The 23,861-nt window shown below is 32.2% G+C and overlaps 2 protein-coding genes across 2 annotated transcripts in view; one reads left to right on the top strand and one right to left on the bottom strand.

The window, feature by feature from the left end:
• The window catches only part of LOC131842558 (lysine-specific demethylase 5), a 37,067-nt gene extending 34,932 nt beyond the window's left edge, over positions 1–2,135 (bottom strand). The window contains exon 1 of the mRNA XM_059191129.1: positions 1,755–2,135. Coding sequence (XP_059047112.1) covers positions 1,755–1,961 — 207 coding nt within the window. The 5' untranslated portion in view covers positions 1,962–2,135. The remainder of the gene's footprint in view (positions 1–1,754) is intronic.
• A 1,062-nt stretch (positions 2,136–3,197) lies between these two features.
• The window catches only part of LOC131842559 (calsyntenin-1), a 319,165-nt gene continuing 298,501 nt past the window's right edge, over positions 3,198–23,861 (top strand). Inside the window, exon 1 of the mRNA XM_059191130.1 lies at positions 3,198–3,437. Within this exon, the coding sequence (XP_059047113.1) occupies positions 3,353–3,437 (85 nt within the window). The 5' untranslated portion in view covers positions 3,198–3,352. The remainder of the gene's footprint in view (positions 3,438–23,861) is intronic.

Below are 23,861 nucleotides of genomic sequence, written 5' to 3'. Positions count from 1 at the left end.
ATTATATAAATAACCATACATGAACAGTATCATCACATTGCTTATTTAATGTTGTATGGTTAGGAGTTTCATCTCCACAATACAAATATATGTATGAGTTTATCCTTTTGTCTATAAATTATTATATGTATTAGATATGGATATATTATAATAGGAAATATTTATTTGAATATATCCAATAATAGCCTTGTACTTATAAAACAAACATTACTGAGTTAGAAAAAACTTAATATATAACATAGCTTGAAACTAATATTGACCAATGTGATATATCAGGATTTATTTTATAAAATACCAAGTCCACATCACCAAACTATCACTATCAAGAAACACATTAAAACCATACAAATATGTATACACTACAATTTGTTAAAGACTGATCAATATTTATTAAAAAATAATGTTCTTAATTACTCCTAATCAACAATTCTGGAATAGGGTAGCAGACAGAGTTCAATGGAGAGAGCTGGAGGAAGCCTATGTCAAAAGATACACAGAGTTGCGGGACATTTTATAAACCACAAATTGTATTCCAACTTTCAGAAAAAAGGACAGAGTTAGAATGAAGAGAGCTAGAGAAGCTATGATAAAAGCAAATTGAGTTGTAGGACTTTAGAAAAAAGATTATATTATGATTATGCTCTTAATATGTGTGTACATCAGGCAAAACATCCCAGATGAGATGCTAAATGTGGAAAATAGAGTCCATATTAAAAGTGTATACACATATATAACAAATTCAGACAAAAAGATGTGACAATTTCGTAAACCAACCTTGCATTCTCCTAAACTTGCTACTTATTAACCAACAAATAACAAATAACTACTTATTATTCACATTGTGTTCTTTACAACAGGGTCCTTTTTCGCTTATTATAATATTGCATATATTGGAACTAACTTCATGCAGTTTATAAATTTATATTTTTTAATTTTGTTATACATTCAAAATCTGATTATGCTATATGTCACAAATAAGATATATTTGTGTTATTTTAGATAAATATTAGGACAATATGCATATATGGCAACTAATAGCCTAACATTATGGTAAAGGGTATAAACTTTTAGGTATATAGATCTTTCTAGGTAAAAACATTTATCAGGTCATTTCTACAGACTGGAACATTTAACTGTATAGCTTTCATTAATTGTATGTGATCTGTGTTATGCTAGTGCTTGGATATGTTTTAAAACAGTGCACAATTATGTATATATTGTTTTAACACACCCAGGTAGGTTATACAAGTGTCACTAGGAAATGTATTGTTGTCTCATATCATAAATAGATAGGCACAAAAAAATAATGATTAGTCAACCATTATTATCGGATTTTACACAATTTTAAGAAGATTCGTTTGCCATAACGGGTATTACAGTTAGTTACGACAAAAAACCACGACAGTTCTTTTTTTATCTGAAACTATCGTAGGCAGGAGGGCACGACACAAAATGGCAACCTGGCTCGTTTAAACAATATTGCAACAGTGTACATCAATATTACGCTGCACTTTTATGCATAACGAACGCTCTGGGGGTACCCTGACACGTATTCTCAAAGATAAAACTCAAATATTTTACTTTTGATAACACGCAAGAGCACAAAACGGAGTAATATATGGTTGCATCACTAATAGTTTCAGATTGAATAAAAGGTTATAAAACTACTGTGCTATATAATTTTACAATGTATAAATCAATTATAGGTATAGAAACTATGAAGTAACTCAGAAAAGACAAAGAGAAGTACTTACTGCAGGTGGCTTTATCTTGCATATTCCCGACTTCTCGGCGATTGGTCTTATTTTACTGATATAAGCCAGAGGATCTAGGAACTCCTCTGGCGTTGGCTCAAACACGGGAGCCTCCGGTGGTACGGTGAAAGTGAAATTATCAGGTTTCATGGGGGACGCCGAGTCCCCCATGCTAACTTCGACATTAGCTTCATCACATTTTCCCATTTTTGAGAAAAACTATGCAGTTCTCACAATTGCAACTATAAACAACACTTTAGCATCGTCCAATATTAAGGAATAAACAATGCACGGCCACAAAGAAATAAGAGCATCAGAAGTAGTCTTTCCATAGGGAACCACAATAAGTAAATTATTAAAATTATCACCAACAAATAACAGAGACCTCCTGCACGTCCGCCATGCGAAATTGAACTTTCGAAACTAGTATTGCCACGTGAAAAAATACTGTACTTTTTTTTTAAGTTGTGTTTACAAAGACCACTATCAATCTACATTCAGGTAAAACGTAGTCCTCGGAATTCTGAAGTACAAAATCTTATGTCATTAAATTATTATAAAAAAGATAAAAAGAGTTGTTATTCAAATTAGATTTTTTTATACTTATGTGAACACAAAAAGCAATAAATAATTATCATGTGCCACTTCACAAAAATGCTAGGTTGCTGTGTATTTAAGTATGAAAAGTTTTATAAGAGTATTCGTAATGATTACCTGCATTATAAGTTTATAAATAAAGCCTTTCAAAAAAATAGATAGAAAACTCCAAATCTAAGTTTTTGCTGACATAGACTTAACGTTAAAGTAATCACTGCAATGTTAGTCTCAATAATTGCTGAAAATATTACATGTAATCCAGTTGTATTTCTTACTTTTCTAAGATCTTTTTACATAATTGTGTTTACCATATAATTATTGACGTAATGAAATATAAATACGTATACTTTAATAAGATAAAGCATTAAAGAGGATGGTGTTTTAATAAGTTGTTTATAAAACAGTTAAGACAATTTTATATGTATAAATGTTATCACAGATTTGACAGCTCAATTCTAATTTGCTTTCCAATAATTCCTTAATACTATTTAACAATTTCGTAGAATATTCGAATTAAATCAATATGATTAACATGTACATAATTAAACTACTAGTTATTTTTAGCAAATTAGTGGCAACTATGAATTAAAATTATAAAGTATTCAGTTAGAACTGAAAACTGCACATGCGTTTTTTACTTGTAACTTCTTAAGGAAATACCTATTTATCTCCTTCATTTTATTACAAAATTTATTACCCATATTATATTTATATCGCAAATTGTGTGATAATATAAGTATTACGTATTAATAATAAGTTGATATAATGGTAACATTTTAGTTCCGTTTTTTTTGTACAATATTTTACTTTTGTAAACATAACTAACTTCGTGAACGCGCAGAATCGAATGCAATCGATGAACACATCCGTCATCCGCCGCCATTTGCGAAAGGTTGATCGCTGCCTCGCAGCGCGAGTGTCATCTCTTTGATTATGTCGAGTGTTTAATTTGTTATTTTCGATAAAACTGTGAACTCAGTGCCGGTATTTAACCAGTTAAAATGATTGTGAGATTCTTGAGCGTTTTGTGCGTCGGATTTTTGGTGTCTTCGGTGTACAGTGCCGAAGGAAACAACGACAATGAAGGTATGGAACTTCGTTCACTGTATTTATTTTTATTTTAAATTTATGTCACAAGTCGTCTTATGTCGTGTACCTTTCGTGTATTATATTAGGCCAGTATATTTAATTGTGCCGTAGATATTAATAATAATACAACGTGTTACCTAAAGTCGTAATAAACGCAGGTTCCAATGAAAAATATCTGATCACGTCAAGGTATTGGAAAATTGCGTTTGAAAACCTTTGTTTTTGTGAGAAAAACTTTCGAAAATTCTCACTTTTATGATTATTAGGCGTCAGTCTCATGGTTCACCCACGGTTTTCATGTGGGAGTTAGATCGTGGAACCGGCCAGACCACTTCTCGGGCCGTGCATAGCTGCAACCGCACACAGACACAGAGCCCGGTGCTGCGGTAGGCGTGAGTCGTTACGGCAGTTTTGCAGTTGATACATTCTGCCAGACTGTTGTTATGGTGAAATCATTATTTCAAACTGATTCACATCTAAAGGAGGCAAGGAAGTATTTTTATCTAATTAGTACAGTTATTATTCACCTAGCAATGATTCAAAAGCGCGATAAATATAATAAAATATCCTATAAAAACATTATTTTTATTATGATATATCCATGTCAAAATTACTTCTAAATTATTTACAGCAATTATTAAGTTAGATCTAATAAAAAAAAAATTAAATGTTTGACCAACTGGTAGTTGTCTGTCAAATGATTTATCTATAATCATTCTGTTTAATCTATAATCATTCTGTCTAATCAAGTCTGTCTCTAATTGTCCTAACCAATTGGTATCCGATAGCGGGAAATCTTAGCAATTACGATAATACTTATGTAGAGCCTTATAAAATTATTTTTCACATGTTTCGTAGGTGGTTTGTGGTAAGTAGTTACCTAAAAAAACCATTGCTAGCAGTGTATAATATTAGCTCGACCAATATGTAGACTTTCTTAGAAATAGATATGGTTAATTCTTAATGACATCTGGCTGGCTACTTTAGTAGTCTCAGCTCTATGCATACAATGGCCCCGAGGAGAGGCTGATTGTGGAAAAAGGTGTCCAACTTACATAAAATTATATATGTCCTTATATACTGTCTTCCACAGAGCCCCCGCAAGTGTATATGTTAGGGCTGGCGGGTGCACATTCTATAATTGTCCATTAAAGTAATATCTGGGAAGATGTCTAATGTATTATATTTTGACGACCTCAGTGGTCTAGCGGTTTAGCACACAGCTTTACGACCAATGGTCACGATTTCGATTGCTTGCATGGCACAAACATTTGTATTCATGAGTATGATTGTTTGTATCGGTCTGGGTGTCTTCTATGTATAATATGTATGTATTTACAAAAAGAAATATCTATGTACATGTATCAGTTATCTAATACCCATAACACAAGCTTTAGCTAGCTTAACTTGGTTCTAGATGGCACTGTGTGAATTGTCCTGAGATTATTATTATATAAAATTACAGACTAAATAAGTGCATTTACAAAAGTTATTTATGAATTTATGTCAGGTGGCAATAAAGTGTCTGGAAAACCTCATATGATCTTACATTACTTGGTGACATACTATGTTGTAATCTAATAAAACAAATCATACAAATGTCCAGATCATATATTACTTTAAAGTTCTACTACCTGTCCACTCCCACACTCACTCTCTCCAATCCTTTGAAAGAACAGAAGGATAGTCTGACTGCCATTCCCCACTTTCCTTAATTTTTATTTACTTATTTATTTAATTCAATGCTACTAATGGCATATTTGAAATACCTTACAGACTAACATACATATGAAAATTTATTATATGTATCCATTTATTATTCTAACTGACTCTCTGTTTATTGAAACACTGGTAACTAACGAAATGAATCCAAGAGACTCAGCCACAACTGATGTCAGCTGGATTGGATGTGATATGAATTTGAATTGGATTTGATTTGATTTAGACATACTAAGTGAAATTTCGGCATGGCAAGCGTTGCAATGACTAGATTGAGAGTTGACAATATTTTGCCATGTCTCTGTCTGTCCTATGTAAGATAACCGGCGTGAAGGTATATTATGTACTGCTATATATAAATAAAATTCTTCATTATCTAAACGCTAGATGAGATATTTTAACCTATTTACTAAATAAACAGCTACTGATTAAAACTTAATGTTATCAGATAAAGAAAATGGAATCATGTAGAATATAAAACACACAAATAAATGATATACATTGACCTGTGGTATAAACTAGGACAATCCGCTATTATTCGATTTTTTTTATTAATTCGTAAATAACATGTAGGCTAGCCCCAATGCTAAATTAGCATTTTTTAATTGATGATAATGGTGCACCTGTCGGCGCTAACGGTTTACGCTGGGGAGGCACTAGTGGAGGATGATAAGATGAGCATGAGTTCAGGTCAGTTAGTCCATGAAATTATCAAGTTGGTTTCCAGGGGGAACCACGTGGAGGTCAACCTGATATGGTACATTGCTAGCAATGGGTTCTTTAATCTATATTACTAACAACTTCGTTCCCTCGGATATGCTATTTTATCTAGCGAAATGTGATGTTTTTTTTTCATGGATGATAATGGAATGGTGCAACCGCCTGCGCTAACGGTTTACGAGGATGATAAGATGAGTAGGTCAGGTCAGTTAGCCCATCATGACAAATTCATCAAGAATTTATCACCATGGTTTCCAGGAGGAACCGCATGGATGTCAACCTGACATGGCATATTACTCGCAATGGGGTCAAGAATCCACATTACTGACAATGCTCTACCTCCTTGTGAAGTGAATTATACACCATAACATAACTAATTACAATGATCCGGGATAATAGTTTTGATGGTATGTTTAAAAGAATCGAGTAGAAATTTTCTTTGTTACTAAGTTATATAACAAAATTTTTTTCTGTACATTCCAATTTTTTGATCACACCTTTTCTTTAAAGCTTTACTGAACGAAAATGTAAACAAACCAAACCAAACCACAGTAGGTTGTTAGACATAGACACCTATATAAGTAAGTCTTGTAAACAAACTGTCTCAAAAAAAAAGAAATTCAGCTCAGTGTCTTGCCAGTTCTTCTCGGTTGATATACTAAACTGGATGGTAGAGAAAAAAATATGAATACATAAAACTTGACGTTCAAAAGCGGCTAAAATTTCCTACACGAACAAATGATTTTAGATTTAATTTGATATATGCAGCGAATCAAGAACAAGACGGATACGATCTTACCTGAGAGCATCGCCAAGGATTCGAAGCTCGCTAAACGCAAGCTGCTTGACGGCTGAAATCTATCCTAATATTATAAAGAGGTAAAGTTTGTGACTTTGTAAGGTTCTATGGATTTCTGGATTTATTGAACCATTTTCTAAATTCTTTATCCAAGGGGGATTGCTCATTTATCGAGAGATGTTATTTTACTAATATTATAAACGCGAAAGTTTGTGATTATGGATGGATGTTTGTTACTCTTTCTACTACTGATCGGATTATGATGAAACTTTACGATTAAACATCAGAATGTATAGGCTATAAATTTGATGTGGGTGAAACCGCGAGCACAGATAGTAGGTTATATAACATCACGCTGTGACCAACAGGAGCGGAGCTGCAATGAAAAATGTAGCTAAAAAGGGGGTAAATGTGTCGCAGACAAAGTTGCACGAGGGAGATAGTATATAATATAAGTAGACTTTCTACTAACGCTATCTAGGTACAATTGGTATCTTGGTAGTTTATTTTACAATTTAGTTACTTTAGTTTACATTTTAGTTTCTGAAAATATATTTTACAAATTTATACAAACGTCCCTAAATTTAAAAAGAAATAAAAAAAATATACTAGTATTGTAAAGAAGTAAAGTGCTTGAGTTTGGATGTTACAGGTAATCTTCAGTAGTGATGCGCTTTGGAAATATCATTTAGTGTTGGATAGCCCATTTATCAAGGACCAATACGAGCGGAGCTGCAATGAAAAATGTTGCAAAAACAAGAAAATGTGACTCAGATTATATTTTGAAAACGTGCAAATTTGTAAGAAAGTTCCCAAATCTTTACAAAACCTAAAGTGATATACTCATTATGAATGGCGTCACATAAATAATTTTATACAAACCATATCAAAATTAAAAATGCATATTTCTGGCCCTTATTCTAAGGCAATGAAAAAACAATAAATTACATTATATAATGAAAAAGGAAAATAAATATAATGAATTTATTATCAAGTTAAAATAAATGTTGATAAATAAACGCTATTACAGAATCGAAAGAATATTTACAAGATGCAGAAGAGTCATATAAAACATATAAAACGTCCGCCTCTCTTCTACGTTGCTATATCTAACAAGATGCGTATTATGTGTGTGAATTAATATATAATTAATAATATAATATAATACCATAATTACTATATCATAATTGTGCATTGACGATCTGGTCAAGATCACTGGAAGGCATTGGATGCAAGCAGCGCAGGTCCGATCGTCGTGGAGATCTTTGGGGGAGGCCTATGTCCAGCAGTGGACGTCTTCCGGGCTGCGATGATGATGATGATGATGAATTGTGCAATGTCATATAAATAAATAAATAAATAGACGATGTTACGCCGATAATCATTTTTCTTGCTCATTCTTCACATGCTGCTGAATCTGCATTCCGAAAGAGTGATCGAATAAAAAAACTACCATGTATATTGTTTATTAAATATTGTCATTCATTTTTAATCTATGGTATCTGTACAGTGGCAGATAGCTCTATCTTATTTATCTGTTTTTTTGGTATGTACTACTCTGTGCAGTTTTGGTCTTACAAAATTAAATAACATATATATATATATATACTTAGGTTGCTTTAAGTTTGTTTGAATAAAAATTATTTCTATTCTATTCAACCCTACAATATTCGAGCTAGATACTAAAACGGAAGCCAGTCTTAACACGTAGGTATCTGAAGTTTTCAGTGTATCACTATGGAATGAATGTTAATGAAAGATAATAAAAGTTTAATGTACCATTTTACAACAGGCAACACTGTCGCGTGTTATACCCGCGTTATGATCGCAACTGGCAACATTGTTGAACTAACGTAATAAGTACTTTATCTCGGCGCTCCGAAAAAAAGCTACTTCAATCCTTACGAAATTGGTGTCGGATTAAATAGTATTGTTCACAAAAAGTAGCAACAAATCCTATCCTAAACAAAGATCCTATTCTAATCTAATTTTTTTTTATACTAACAACGGAAATGTAAAAATGAGATATTTATTTATATCGGAATGTGAGGAAAAAATTATACATAGAATAATTTCTGAGGGTCACCGTTTAGACGGGAGAAATTATAATGAAAGTCGAAATCTATAAATATTTGGATCGGATTATGACAATTGTATAGTGACTCTCGGAGAAATAAAAAAAAAAACATTTATATAAAATTCTCGTGTCACAATGTTAGTTACCATACTCTTCCAAAAGGGCTTGACCAATTTTTATGAAATTTTATATTCAAATTCTGTAGGCCTGAGAATCAGCTATTATCTATGTTTCACACCGCCAAGTTATAAGGGTTGTCTACAAGGAACATTTTTTATAAAAAAAATATATTTTTGTAATGTATCATTAAGAAATATTTATTTATTTATTAAAGGAAAACTAAGGCTATTTAAATATATCTTAAAATTAATATAGACGTCATACTAAGCCACTGACAGGCATTCACAAATAACAACAGACTAATTTTAAAAAAATTACGTCATTACGTATAAAGGCAACAACACATTATAAAGTTAACAGAGAATATGAAATTAATTAACAAGAGTACAGTAACAAATAGTGAAATTATAGAATTTAATACAACCCTAAATTTTCACTCGTCTATCACCAAACCCTATTTTTTGATAGCGATTTGAATTTATATGGCAATACAAAGTTTACGGTGTCATCTAGTAGGGTTATATAATGTTTGTTTGTTTATGATGCTTTCTCACCTTAACCAATGTTTAGATACCTAAAATTAGGGATGGGGAAGTGTGTACGGTTCTGCTTATTTCAATCAATTATGCTTACGCAGTCGGAGTTACAAAGGGAAACTTGTATTCATATATATATAATTTATATTTTTATGATACTTCAATTTACACTATATACAACTACATACAACTTTATATATATTGAAGTATCACAAAAATATAAAGCACATGCATATTTTGTTGAGTTCTTACTTTTTTATTTGTCACGCCCTGAAAGGGCATGGCAATATGACACAACATACCTATATTATATATATATTTATATACAACAGGACCTCATAATATTATAATTTAAATGTCAAAAATGTCTCCTGTACAATCTATATATATATCAACGCACAACCCAAACAACTGGACGGATCGGGCTGAAATTTGGCATGCATGTAGATGTTATGACGTAGGCATCCGTTAAGAAAGGATTTTGATTAATTCCCAAATTACCCCCTAAAGGGATAAAATAGGAGATGAAAGTTTATATGAAATTTTGTCCATTTTATGTTATGTATATTTAGATTAAGATTAATATATTTTTTCTAAACTGCGTGGTAACCCTGTGTGAACACAATGCAAGTCAAATTACTGTTGCACTGTTCTTGCTTAGTTAAACAGGAAGTGCTAATGTGAATTAATTTTGCTGTTTAATGTATACTTGTAAATTGAATGCACACACACAATTTATAGGTTTCTTATGGAGTTTATGTCCCATGTAATGGTTGGACTGATAAATGAACAAATTGCATTATCAAATACAAGCTATCGGCTTCGGTATGTGCATAACTGACCCTTAAGAAACTTTAATATAACAATTAAATTAAATTATTACCTTGCCTTTATCACTATAGATATTAGTCAATCAATCACCTTCTAGAGACCAGCTCTATTAGCTGTCATATCTTACTAAAGATATTTAAGGTTGACGTGATATAACAATTTTAACTTTTTCATGCTAGATAAAAAAACTTCAAGATTGGAAACCCTGACTGTTAGCGCATTAAAACCTCTTTTTGTATAAAAGCCATAAAATAATTGTAATTAAAAATAAAACCGAAAACCGGGTTTCGGCACCAATTTTGTTTGTGTTTTGTTTGAACGGGTGCTACTTGTGGGGACTGGTCTGTTCAGGTTGTGAACACTGATTATATTTTTTGTTCTTTGCGATAGCATATGCTGGGGGTCACTCTATTCTTCCAAATTTGAATTTTAAAAACTATATTTATTATAAACATGTTCCACTATTATTTGAAAAAAATACGAGCTGAGTTTCTTGTCAGTTCTTCTCATCTCGATATCATTCCGAACTCACGGTAGATTTGACATATCATATAAGTCTGTAATAGACCTACATAATTAAAGATATTTTGAATTTTAATTTGAATTTGTTTTTCACTGTGATCTATTTATAATAAATTTAAAATCAATAAAATTAATAATAAATGATAGACCATGTTGGCAGAAAGAAAAGAAGTTTTTATTTTTATTTTTAATTACAATTATTTTATGGCTTTTATAGAAAAAGAGGTTTCATGTGCTAACACTGACTTGAATGAACATTACGAAGATACTTATAAATAATATATATAATTAAATCAACTACACAGTATGAAATGAAGTCATCGTCATTGAGATTAGTACACGATGACCAAACAACAGAATCATCGTGTCATCTATCTGTACATACAAATAGAATTGGAGTGTCTGTTTGTAATATTGTATATGTGGTTAGGTTGGTGTGTAGATATACAGGAGTGATATTAATAAGAGATTGAATATATGACGGTGTATATAATATCAGAATTAAAAATAACAAATAATAATTAATTTAACAACTTATTAAATCGGTCATTAGCAAGCGAATGAATTTGACATTTTTACAATATACATTTTATTAAATGTATCTTTCTTATATGACTAGTTAATGCAAGGAGGTTGGTAGACTACATATATATAGATGTATCTATAATACAATCAAGTTAGAGATTCCAGGTTTGTACTTTGTATTTCAAATTATTTATTATATTTATTACTTGACAAATTTTAATATGAGACTACAGCTTAGGGTTTTTAACAATGGAATCTGTATTAATGTAAACATGTACAACATTCATTTGTAAAGAAACCGAGCTGAGTTTCTCGTCAGTTTTTCTGATCTCGAAATCATTCCGAACTGACGGTAGCTTTGACATATCATAAGAGTCTGTAATAGACCTACATGAATAAAGCAGGATTTTGTTCACGCAGTTCACTGAATTAATTGAACATTTCTTGTCTTGCATCTGCTCCCATATGACTAATAATATTTTTAAATTTGGTCTCTTAGCAATGTAATTGCTAGTGCTGGAATTATTTAATCGAGAACCCTATTTTGAATTTTGAAAATATATGCGCGTACGAGGACGCATGCATTGTTGCCAACCCTAATTAGAATACACAATATGATAAGCTCTTGTTTAGATTCTAGACTGCAACTTCCTTTATATTTTTGGGTCTAAAATTTGAGCGTCTCGTGAATACAATTAGCTGTGCATTTGCATATTAAGTTTGAGGATAATATTCTAATGGAGCCTGCTAGTGTTAATAATGATAGATAGATATATCGTTTATTTGTTTGTTACTAATCACACACTACATGTTCATAAGAATATAAAATACATAATACAACATAAGATTTATAAAATTGTGTTATTATGTGTGATCTGTAGCAGGCTCAAAATCACCAAGGTGGAGAATTAGCTTTATCAGCAAATAAAAGTCTAAATTTGGTGTTTTTAAACAAATTGATATTGTAAATATTACTTAACTATGTTCATATTAACTGTACCTAATATTTTTTACTGAAAAAGTAAAGCATATTTATTCATATTTAAAGAAATAACTTCAAAAATCATTTCGGGAACGCGTCCCAAGTACCAATCTTCAAAAACTAACGTTGAAAATATTAATAAAATAAAATAAGTTTTAAATGTTTTTCTTACTCAATGGCCTACAATTTTATCATAAATCAATTGATTATTGTTATTACTAAAGAAAGAAACGAAATTAAAGAAAATCAAGTCAATATATTGTGTCCCGCATGTAAGCATCATTTCAGTGAACGCAATTTTGATTCTCAATAAAAATTTTGTTTTTTATCGCAACCCTTAGTTTTCTATGGTATAGTGATGTGAACGATGTAAACAAACGGTTGTCGTCTTTCGTTTTTGCCAAAACAATTGAAAATAAGAGGTAAGCATCTTTCAATTCAATATTTATAGAGCGTACATCAATACGTCATCATACCGGGAATGCGTTTCTAAACCTGGGAAATTGAAATATAAGTTTTGTAGTACTTTATAGCAAATAGTAATCTCAAATATTTTACAATAATAAAACCAAACATGATGTCAAAGATTACTGCGATCTAAAAAAGGCACGCTTATTTAAAAAAGTCATTTCGGGAACGGTCATTTCGGGACCGTTTCCGAAGTTGACGGAGGGTTCTCGAAATGATGATGACGTTCCCGAAATGACTTTTTAAATAAACGCACCCTGTTATTATTACTAACGGTTAATCAATTCAGTGTATGTTGTGCTAACATATTTTTTAATATATGTTTAATGTTATTTAGCAATATGGAGTCTCATATGGCTGAAAAAAATAAAGAAACGTCCGAAATAGCAAGTTAATAAAAATAGTTCGGTTTACTTGCGACAATGGGAGAATCCAATACCAGGAAAAAAAATTTTTTAAATAAGTTGATGGTGAAAGAGAGAGAAATAAAAAGGGCTAAGGATAGAGCCTATTTTTAGAAAAAAAGCTGTAGAGAAAGTTAAAAACATTGATGAAATCAATGAGAGAGTAAAGCAAAATAAAAAATTGGGAAAGGGGCATTAGAAAAATACAGGGAAGAAAGGAAGGCAATATCAGGTATAGTAAACAATACTTTGCCAGATTCGAATGATGAATTAAATGCAGAACGGTTTTTAGGGAGAAAACAACGGAAAGAAAAATTGTTCGGAAGGATAGAGCCAAATCATAAAATAAAACAACAAGAGAAAACAATTCCTAACATAAAATGTAAATATAAAACTTTAAAGAAAAGACTAAGAAGAAAAGAAAAAAAAAGAACAGGAAATAGTTCAGGTACCAACAACGACTCCTAACAGCAAAGTATATAATAAGTCATAACTATCGCACAAGGGCCTCCTCTCATCTGCTTACTACTCAAAAACATAGAACTGCGTCTTTCAGGGGCTCTTTCAGATACTCCGCTACGTCTTGCTGGAATAATATTCCGCCTCCATTACGTGCTAAAACCACAAAATATAGTTTTAGTAAATGTCTTAGAGAACATCTTATTAATAGTCAAAAATTGTCAAATTAAATTAAATTACCTTTTGGATCTGCACGATGGGCACGGCGGTGGATGGTGGCTTGATGTAGCGGAGAATAATCCCTCTGTGTTGTGTTTTTTTCTTGTTGTGCTTGTAGTATTTTAGTAACTGTAGTATTTTTCTGTTCCTTAATATTAATTTTAAAATTGTAATTGTGTACGTGGCAGGTCTCGAACACGTGTAAAAATTTTGCTGTCAGTAACAATAATGACATCTGACAGATGTCAAAGGTCAAAAAACTGACATCGAGCTGTACGTGTTGTCACTAATGGCAGGCACAGAATACCAGCGCCGTGACAGTTAGCTGTCACGGCATATGCTGAGTGTCAGTCATGTTGTCAACCATATTTAGAAATAAGATAAATTATTATTGTAATTGTTCTAAGTGTGTATGTATGTATGTATGTATGTATGTATATGTAAAAATGGTTGACAATAAATGTTTTTCTTTCTTTCTTTCTTTCTTTCAAAGTTAACGCATTGATTTAAAATGTCATAGAACCACCTAAAGTGCGCAAAAATCTCTTATTCAACGAAGTACTGACAGCGCAATTAAAAGAAAAGGCCTGTATTTTATGAAAAAAATCCAAAGAGAGGAAGTCTTCCAAAAATGTGTTAGCGATAGCAAAGAAATATAAACTGATTCGTATGGCTAAGACTTTTATGCCAAAGAAAGAACCAGTACATTGATTCTGAAGACCGATATCAAAATTCGTGTATATAATGACTAAAAAATAATAAGTATAATGTTTAGATGGTTTGATTTATTTACATTGGAATAAAAGATTATTGCCATTGTAATAAAAGTTTAATATGATTATTAAAACTTTCTAATCAGCTGTGTACAGGTTATTAAAAGACTGTAAAGTGTTTTAAGTTACGGTTTTTGATAATTAGGAACCTTATGCAAAAATGAATAAATAAGTACGATGTTCCAAAAACATTGCTCATGATTTTTAACCCTAAATTGTATCTATATCGTCATTTAAGGACGTCACACGCATCATTCCGTGAACACCTCATCCCTTCCGGGAACATCACCAAACTCGCAGATAATACATGATTATTTTAGATATTTTAAAAAAAGCTCTAATAATATTAAAATATGACGAACTTCTCATACCTAGAGCATGTTAATTAATATACAAGACACATCTATTTCTCATATTTAGATAATTTAGACTAAAAAATAGTCATAATATCACCCATTTGCACAATATTTTGCTTTCTAACGTCTTTATTGGCAATTTCATTAGATTTCTTTAATTTCTATGTATAGGTAACATATATCCGCTATTGAATAAGGAAAAAAATAAATACTTATGTTATATTTTAATATTATTATAAACCTTACAAAAACGTTCCCGTAATGATTTTTTTCAGCGATAGGTCTCTTTAAAGATAAAATTACAAGAGTTGTAATCAATTCCATGCTCTGCCAACGTAAATATTGTTTAAACATAAGTTTATGGATCATTTAGGCTGATCATCAAAGTAATAGCTGCTAGGTAAATTCATCATAAAACAGAACTTGGAATTTGCCACCTTGGTGATTTTGAGCCAGCAATACAAAAAGGTCAAAGATCAGGGTCGAACATTGTTCAGGGAACAAAACACTGATTTTCAGCTTTAACCCATTTGAGGGTACGTGAAAATAATAATTAAAATAAAAATAAAAAAGAGCAATATTATTAGTGATTGTCTGTGCGGTGTGTGTATAATAAAAATAATGTAAATAGTTCAGAGTATAATTTGATGTAATTTTAACTGAGTGGTAAGGATCAACAAAAAGAAAAAAAAAAGAAAAAAAAAATAATGCATCCTAATGAGATATTTTCTTACCGAGATATTTTGTAGAAAGTCTGCGTGAAGTAACTTAGTGTCGCCTATTTCAGCCGCCAATCAGCTTGCTTTTTTTTTTCAGGATTCTTCACACAGTTCCTTTTAGTCTTAAGCTAAGACCTCGTGTTACGAGTACTTGACAATTTTTTTTTTAATTTCATATTAAAAAATACTTTTCAATTCATGTACTTAGGACATTTTAGCCGCTTATGAACGTAAATTTTTTGGGAAGAACTACCAAGAAACTCAATTGAATTTTTGTAAATACATAGAATACACCCAGACCGATACAAACAATCGCACTCGTGAATACAAATGTTTGTACCGTGCGAGAAATCAAACATGCGTACATCGGAAGCAAGGCGGTCCTAAACTGTTACACCACCAATCTATATCAAAGCAGATAATCTGTATCGGTCGAAGGGTGAGATACGGCGGTGATTACAGATTACGGAGACACGAGTCCTTAGTCCGTTATTTTTATTTACTCCCTTTCTTACTATATCATCTTTCACGCAGTCTATCCATCTCATTGGCCTTCCTCGGCCTATATTAAAAAGAGTGTTTTAAGGAATTGAGACAATCTCAATCGAAGAACAGACCGACTTAAAATAATGAATAGTTCATTACTATAAAAAGAAGTTAATGGGGAAATTGGTAATTCATTCTGCGATAGACACGACACCTCAAACCTCAGGCGAGCATGCTTACATCGAGCGGAAGGACGAATGGTTTGATGGTAGAGTTACTACAATGTTTGATGTATATATCAATTATGAAATGAAATTTATTGATCTAACACAGGTTACTGACTAACAAAACATTTTGAAATAAAAGAATAAGAATAAATATATTCAATGACAATGCAAAGGAGGTTGCCACGGGTAACCCATGTCGATGTTGTGTCCATAGTGTTGTTCATGCCACTTACCATCAAATGGGCTGTTTGCTTCTATGTTCTATGTGCAATAATATAAAAAAAGCAGTGAAAAGTAAAAATGAACATTTTTAAATATAATAAACTTTACCGGTTTTTGTGAAGAGCATCATTAACCGTGAGCACGCGTTGTTGAAATAAATATAATTACCTCCACCGTAAGGGGCGTGTAACGCAGACGTAGATCTAATAACCATGGTTTATGTAACCACAAAATTCACAATGGTACCGAGTATGACGTCATACAATGCGTGGCAACGTACGGATATAAAAAATGCAACACATGCCGTCGTCGCTGTCTCGGCGCCGTCAGGGGAAAGGAGTGAAACGACCCAGATTCCGTACCTTCGGATTGACACTGTTTGTTTTTCATTTACTCTTAATAATTTATAAGATGTTTTCGATTGGTTTAGGAAAAGAAAGAGCTGCTCGGTTGTTTTCTATGTATATTATTCAATAGCTGAATCGTGCAACTTGTTTGCTTCACATTTCCCCCGGTTTTGCTACATTCTTCATTGCAGCTTCACTTCTATTGTTCGTCTCGTATGTTACATATCCTATAAGTCTTTCTCGATAAATTGGCTACCCAACACTAAAAGAATTTTCAAAATCATTAGATTCGTTGATTATCCCTTTGCAACGTCATAAACTTCACCTCTTTTTAATATTAGTATAGATTTAGAAGCTATAACGTAGCTAACATTATGATCCTAACTGTTAAATAAAGTAAGGTTGACCTCCACGCGGTTCACCTTGGAAACCATCGTGATAAATTCTTGGTGAATTTGTCACGATGGGCTAACTGACCTGACCTCATGTTCATCTAATCATCCTCTACTGGTGCCCCGCCAGCGTAAGCCGTTAACGCAGGCAGGTGCACCATTCCATTATAATCCATAAAAAAAAATCCTACATAAAAAGAGAAAATAAAATAGTATTATAAAAAAAAATCATCATCTGCTTCTTCCTTATCCCATTTATTTGTGGTCGGCGTAATCTGTTTTTATCTTCCATTCAACCTTATTCGCAGTCATCTCGTTATTAACTCCCTTTCTTACTATATCATCTTTCACACAGTCCATCCATATTGTTTTCGCACTTCCTCGGCCCTTGTATATGAAAAAAAGTGTTATACGTAATTGAGAATTACTATTTGTGAAGTCGGTTAAAATTACAAATAGCTCGTTACTATAAAAGGAAGTTATTGGATAAATTGGTAATGTCTCCTGCGATAGACACGACCCCTCAAACCTCTGGGGACCATGAGTTACATCGAGCGGAAGAACGAATGGTTTGAAGGTAGAGTTACTACAATATTTGATGTATATATCGATAATGAAATGAAATTTATTGATCTAACACAGATTATAGTACTTTCAATACATTTAAAATAAGAAACAAATTACTTGCCAATAATAGTTCATGCACGGGATTTTCACTTACACATAGACATATAACAATAATAGTAATAATATCTCAGGACAATTCACACAGCGCCATCTAGTCCCAAGCTAAGCAGAGCTTGTGCTATGGGTACTAGACAACTGATATAAATACATGGATTTTTTTGTAAATGAATACATATTATACCTTCATAGAAAACACTCAGACCGATACAAACAATCATACTCATGAATACAAATGTTTGTACCGTGCGAGGAATCGAACCCACGACCATCGGATGGTAAAGCGGTGTGCTAAACCACTAGACCACCGAGGCTGTCAACATAAATAATCTGGATTTAAAAAAAAATAGAAATTCATCTGAGTTTCTTGCACATTCTTCTCGATTGAATCTATGTACTGAACTGGACGATAGGTAAGATATATTAATAAAAAAATATTTCGTTGGCGCTAAAATGTCCTACATTAATAAATTATTTTTCATTTTCAATAGAAATAGAAATAATCTTTATTCAAATAAACTCATTACAAGCACTTTTGAATAGTCATATTTTGATTCTACCACTCATTCGGAATGCAGATTCATCACAAGAAGAACGAGCAAGAAACTTGTGTGTTGCTCTTTTTAATAGATGTTTTTTTTATATATATAATTACAGTATAACAAATAAGAGGCATGCGATAATCAACATAGAAATCGCTACGCACTCATTATTAGTGTAATCAGATAATATTGTCAGTGCTATGGATTTAAAGTTTTTCTATAAAAACATTATTATCGTTAACGAATTCTTCAATGTTTCATTCTAATGTAATATGTAATAAAACTGATGTAATAATATACGAAATAGTAAAGAGAGTAGGTAAGTAGCTTCCTAGATAAGTTTATTAATGACCTGAGTTTTAGGAGATTGATACATGGAGTGCTAGAACGAATCTATATTAATTAATATTAAAAAGCTGAACAGTTTGTTTGAACGCGCTAATCTCAGGAACTGCTGGTTCGAATTAAAAAATTCTTTTTGTGTAGGATAGTCCATTAGAAGCGTAAATTTAGTTTATTTGAGAATAAGTTTGATGTTCCTAAACTGAATGCAATAGTTAAAATAAAATATCGAGTACTTTTTCCTCGTATTTTAAACCGTTATATTTATTTTTATTTTATTTATTAAACTTTAATGCACAGATACAAATAATGATGCATATGTCGGACTTAACACCTAGAGGCATTTTCTCCCAGTCAACCACAGGGCAAACAGAGATTCATGTGGGCGGTACATTATGATTAACATATAATACATAATACTTACATAACTTAATAATATATATATAAATACATACAAATATATACAAATCAACAATGAGAGTCAGGTTCCTGAAGAGTTAGAGGTATACCGTTGTTAGCTTCATAGAATATGGATGATGGTGTTCTATTGGATTTACATGATATTAATAAGATAACTTTATAAATAAAACAATACTTACAGTTGATAATCACTTTTCCTGTATTTTCAACAGTATTTTACAAAATCTTTTCCACACGTCCGTTCATAACGCTTGCTGCAATCGTAATGATCTCATCGCGATTGTAGAATAGAAACTGGGAGGTAGCTCCCAGTTTTTTAAATAGTCAATACACTTACTTTTACTTTAACAATGCAATTAGATAAAATGGTTATTAAATATCATAAAGAAGCGTACTACCCTCAGGCAATGCAAATAGAACAAATATAATAATCATGAATGACACTTTGGGGTGTTCAGAGTGCACGACGTTCCTTCTAACCGAAATCGTATTTCTCCTTCACCAGAAAATTGTACGGAACTCATGCCGTGATCGCTATTCAATGAGTAACGATGTTTATTGATTAACCGGAAAGATTGAAAAGGCGTGGGCTGCTACGTGACCCACTTACTTTGGAGTTTATGTTCAATCGGTCGTATTGTCCGGTTACAATCGGGTAAATTAAACGCGGTACCGTGTTATGGCTGCAGCGTTTGTTTTCTTTGTTACGGCGGAATGGACGTTTGTTACCTGATGTTTATTAAACGAGCTCTTTTCGCTTAAATTTATTATGTATTTTGTGACGTCATGACTGTACATATCATACTGTATATGTATCATCATCATCTGCCTTTCTTGTTATATATATATATATATATATTAGCTGTTCCGGCAAACGTTGTTTTGCCTTAAAATAAAAATAAAAATTTGGGGTGGACTACTCCTAACATAGGGGGATGAAAAATTGATGTTGGCCGATTCTAAGACCTACTCAATGCGCTCACAAAATTTCATGAGAATCGGTCAAGCCGTTTCGGAGGAGTATGGGAACGAAGACTGTGACACGGGAATTTTATATATAAGATATACGATATATAAGATATATGAAGTTAAACTTGTTAAAAATAAGTTTTAAATAAAAGATGCCTAAGTTTACCACTAAGCATTCTGTAAGTGAAAGTCCCGTCAAAATCGGTCCAGTCATATCAGAGATTATAAAGTACAAACGACAGACGGACAAGCAATTTTTAAAAAGATTTTTACTTAATTTCTGTATACTTTCATATGCATTAAGTGTAAAGTTGTTAATTATATCACAAACAGACGCTTCAAGTTTATTCATTTGTATGTAGGTATATTTGTAACCACCATTCTTTTCGATTAACTACTTCTGCGTAAAGGTCAACCTGACATGGTACATACCATGTCAGGTTGGCCTTTACGCAGAAGAGTTTTTTTTTTATGGATGATAATGGAATGGTGCACCCGGTTTACGCTGGCGGGGCACCAGTGGAGGATGATAAGATGAACATGAGGTCAGGTCAGTTAGCCCATCGTGACAAATTCACTAAGAAGTTATCAAGATGGTTTCCAGGGGTAACCGCGTGGAGGTCGACCTGACATGGTACATTGCTAGTAATGGGGTCATGAGTCCACATTACTAACAATTCCATTCCCCCTTGTACACCTTAAGAAAAAAAAACTTAAGGATAATAAAAATCATTTTCCATCCTTTACATTTTACAAGGAACAATGGTTTATTTACGACGTGATTTTAAGCAATACAGTATAAATTTTTATCCAATTATGAACCTTAAATACATTGATATATGAAAAAACCACGCACAGTCAAACGCAGTAGAGCGACCCCGAAATAAACGGAGCCAGCGCATCAAGTAATTATTAGATTTTATTATAGAATACAAAGCACTTTGGAATTGCATTTCGTAACTAACCAGTTCAAACTTCCCCTAGCTGGGAATAATGTTTCAATTCAATTTAACTTCATGCCACCGGCAATGTTCAACTTAGTTGATATTATAATGAAAATTAAAATGTTTGTAACCTGACCTATAGCAAAAGTTATGTTTGTCTACTCCAGTGATTCCTAAAGTGGTTTATATCGACCCCCTGGGGTCTATGACAATCTGCGGGTCTATGACAGCAGTCATCTTGTTTTTTAAACTTTACTACAGTTAGAAATTTACAAAAAAAAAAAATACCGGTAAGAATGGGGGGTCTACCCGAAAACAAAAAATATGGCAAGAGGTCTATGATAGATAAAAGTTTGGGAACCTATGGTCCACTCAATAGCACCTTTATCTTACTACTATACAATTATAAACGCGAAAGTTAAAAGTAAGTAACATACTCACGATGTATAGGTGTTTGTTACTCTGTCACGCAAAAACTACTGAATGGATTTTAATGAAACTTTACAATAATATAGCTTACACATGAGATTAAAACGTAGGCTATAAATTTCAAGCGAGTGAGGCTGTGGGTGCAGTTATTTACAGAATAAAGAGAAAATCTAAAATAACAATATATTTCTAACGATTTAGGTTATTTCTATATATTATAGAAACATATGTATATAGACTTAGTTATAAAGATATTTAATAGTATTGTTTTATGCTACTGTTCATTAGATGTATCAAATAGACTTAATTTTGAGGATGTTTTATAGTATTTCTTTATGCTACTGCTTATTCGGAATGCAATGCAACTTGTTGCTCCATTAAGAAAATGTTTTCTTTTTCATAAAAATAAAAATGTTTAAGTACCACCTGCCAGAAACTAAAATACCATCCTGATCATCTGGATGAATGGCGGTCCTCCACAGTGCGGTTTTCTAGAAACTTTTTGCCACGCACAACCACATTGTGGAATCACCTTCCAGCAATGATATTTCCGAACCGATACGATATTTCCTTCAAGAAAAGAGCTTATTCCTTTTTAAAAGTCCGACTTCGTACTTGCAATTCCCCTTGTGTTGCGGGTGCTCATGGGCGGCGGTAATCATTTACCATCAGGTGAGCCGCATGCTCGTTTGTCCCCTGTATTATAAATAAAAAAAAAGTAAATAATTGTTTGAATATAAATTGCCAAATACAATGAAGATAAAAATAAAAATTATCTGTTGAGTAACAAAATATTGAAATTTATTACGTTATAAATTATGACAATGTGTCTGACCTCTGATCGTCCCCGTCCAAATTAAAAATTACGGACTAAAGTTCATTTTTCTATATATTATATAACTGTTTTTTTAAGTCGATCCGTCAATAAAATGATGCATCCCGCTGGTTTGTGATCTGCAACGTCTCATCGTCCGGCGCAGGTAAAGGCCAGCAGATTAGATGATAGGAGAAAAAAAAAGTTTCTGACTATACCATCTGTAATAACAGTCGTGAAGGGTATATCATGACTCTATAGCAATAATTTTTGTAGCACATTCGCATTGTTTCTCTGCTTTCATACAAAAACAGCCCGCTACAGACCCGGCGCTATATATTATCAGCTACTTGTCGCAACTTTGAATGTAACACCCATAAAAATAAATAGGGATGCGTAAACTAGGTCGTCATGTGTGAAATTAAAAATTACGGACTAAAGTTCATTTTTCTATTTATTTATTTATTTATTTATTTAGTATAACGGTGTTCCATGTTATGAAAGAATTGTCCTATGCCAATTAATAATCTTCGCTATATATTATATAACTGTTTTTTTTAGTGGATGATAATAAAATGATGCATCCGCCTGTGATAACTTAATCAACCATTTATATAAGATGAGGTCAGGAGAAGCAATCGTGACTTATTCAAATAAAAAGGTAATCATCAAAATCGGTTCACCAGCAATAAAGTTTTAGGGTAATAAAAAAAAAAAATACAATCGGATTGAGTACCCCCTTATTTTGAAATCGGTTACAATAATGTATTTTTATAATTTAATATAAGCGTGTTCCGGCCATGAAAGAATCGACTCCAATTACATTATTAAGGATAACTGAAAAGCTATTAGTCAAATCTTAATCAAATTTATATAAGACCACACGAGAAGCAATCGCTTTAAAATAAAAAGGTAATCATCAAAATCGGTTCACCAGCAATAAAGTTTTAGGGTAATAAAGAAAACAAATACAATCGGATTGAGTACCCCCTTATTTTGAAATCGGTGGCAAATGTATTGTGCACTAATTTCGAAGTATAGATTTAGAATAATTTATTGTTAAGAATATTATGCAAATGATTCATTTACTCATTCATTAGGTTTTCTACAAAACTCTAGATTATAAATATGTCAATTAGCTGTAGAAACGAAAGCGAATTTTTAGGTTCATTAATATTAATAGATATTAAACATATTTAAAATGAATATTAAAAATGCCTGTGGAACATCACAAAATAGTATATAACAAAGTCCCTGTCGCTGTCTGTCCGTCCCTATGTATGCTTAAATCTTTAAAACCACGCAACGGATTTTAATGCAGTTTTCAGCAGTAGGTAGAGTGATTCAAAAGGCACACTTTCACGCAAAAACTAC

The sequence above is a fragment of the Achroia grisella genome, unplaced genomic scaffold, assembly GCF_030625045.1.
Source record: "Achroia grisella isolate CSIRO2021 unplaced genomic scaffold, CSIRO_AGI_Agris_v1 utg241, whole genome shotgun sequence".
NCBI lineage: Eukaryota > Metazoa > Arthropoda > Insecta > Lepidoptera > Pyralidae > Achroia > Achroia grisella.
This window is presented reverse-complemented; position numbering and strand designations above follow the sequence as displayed.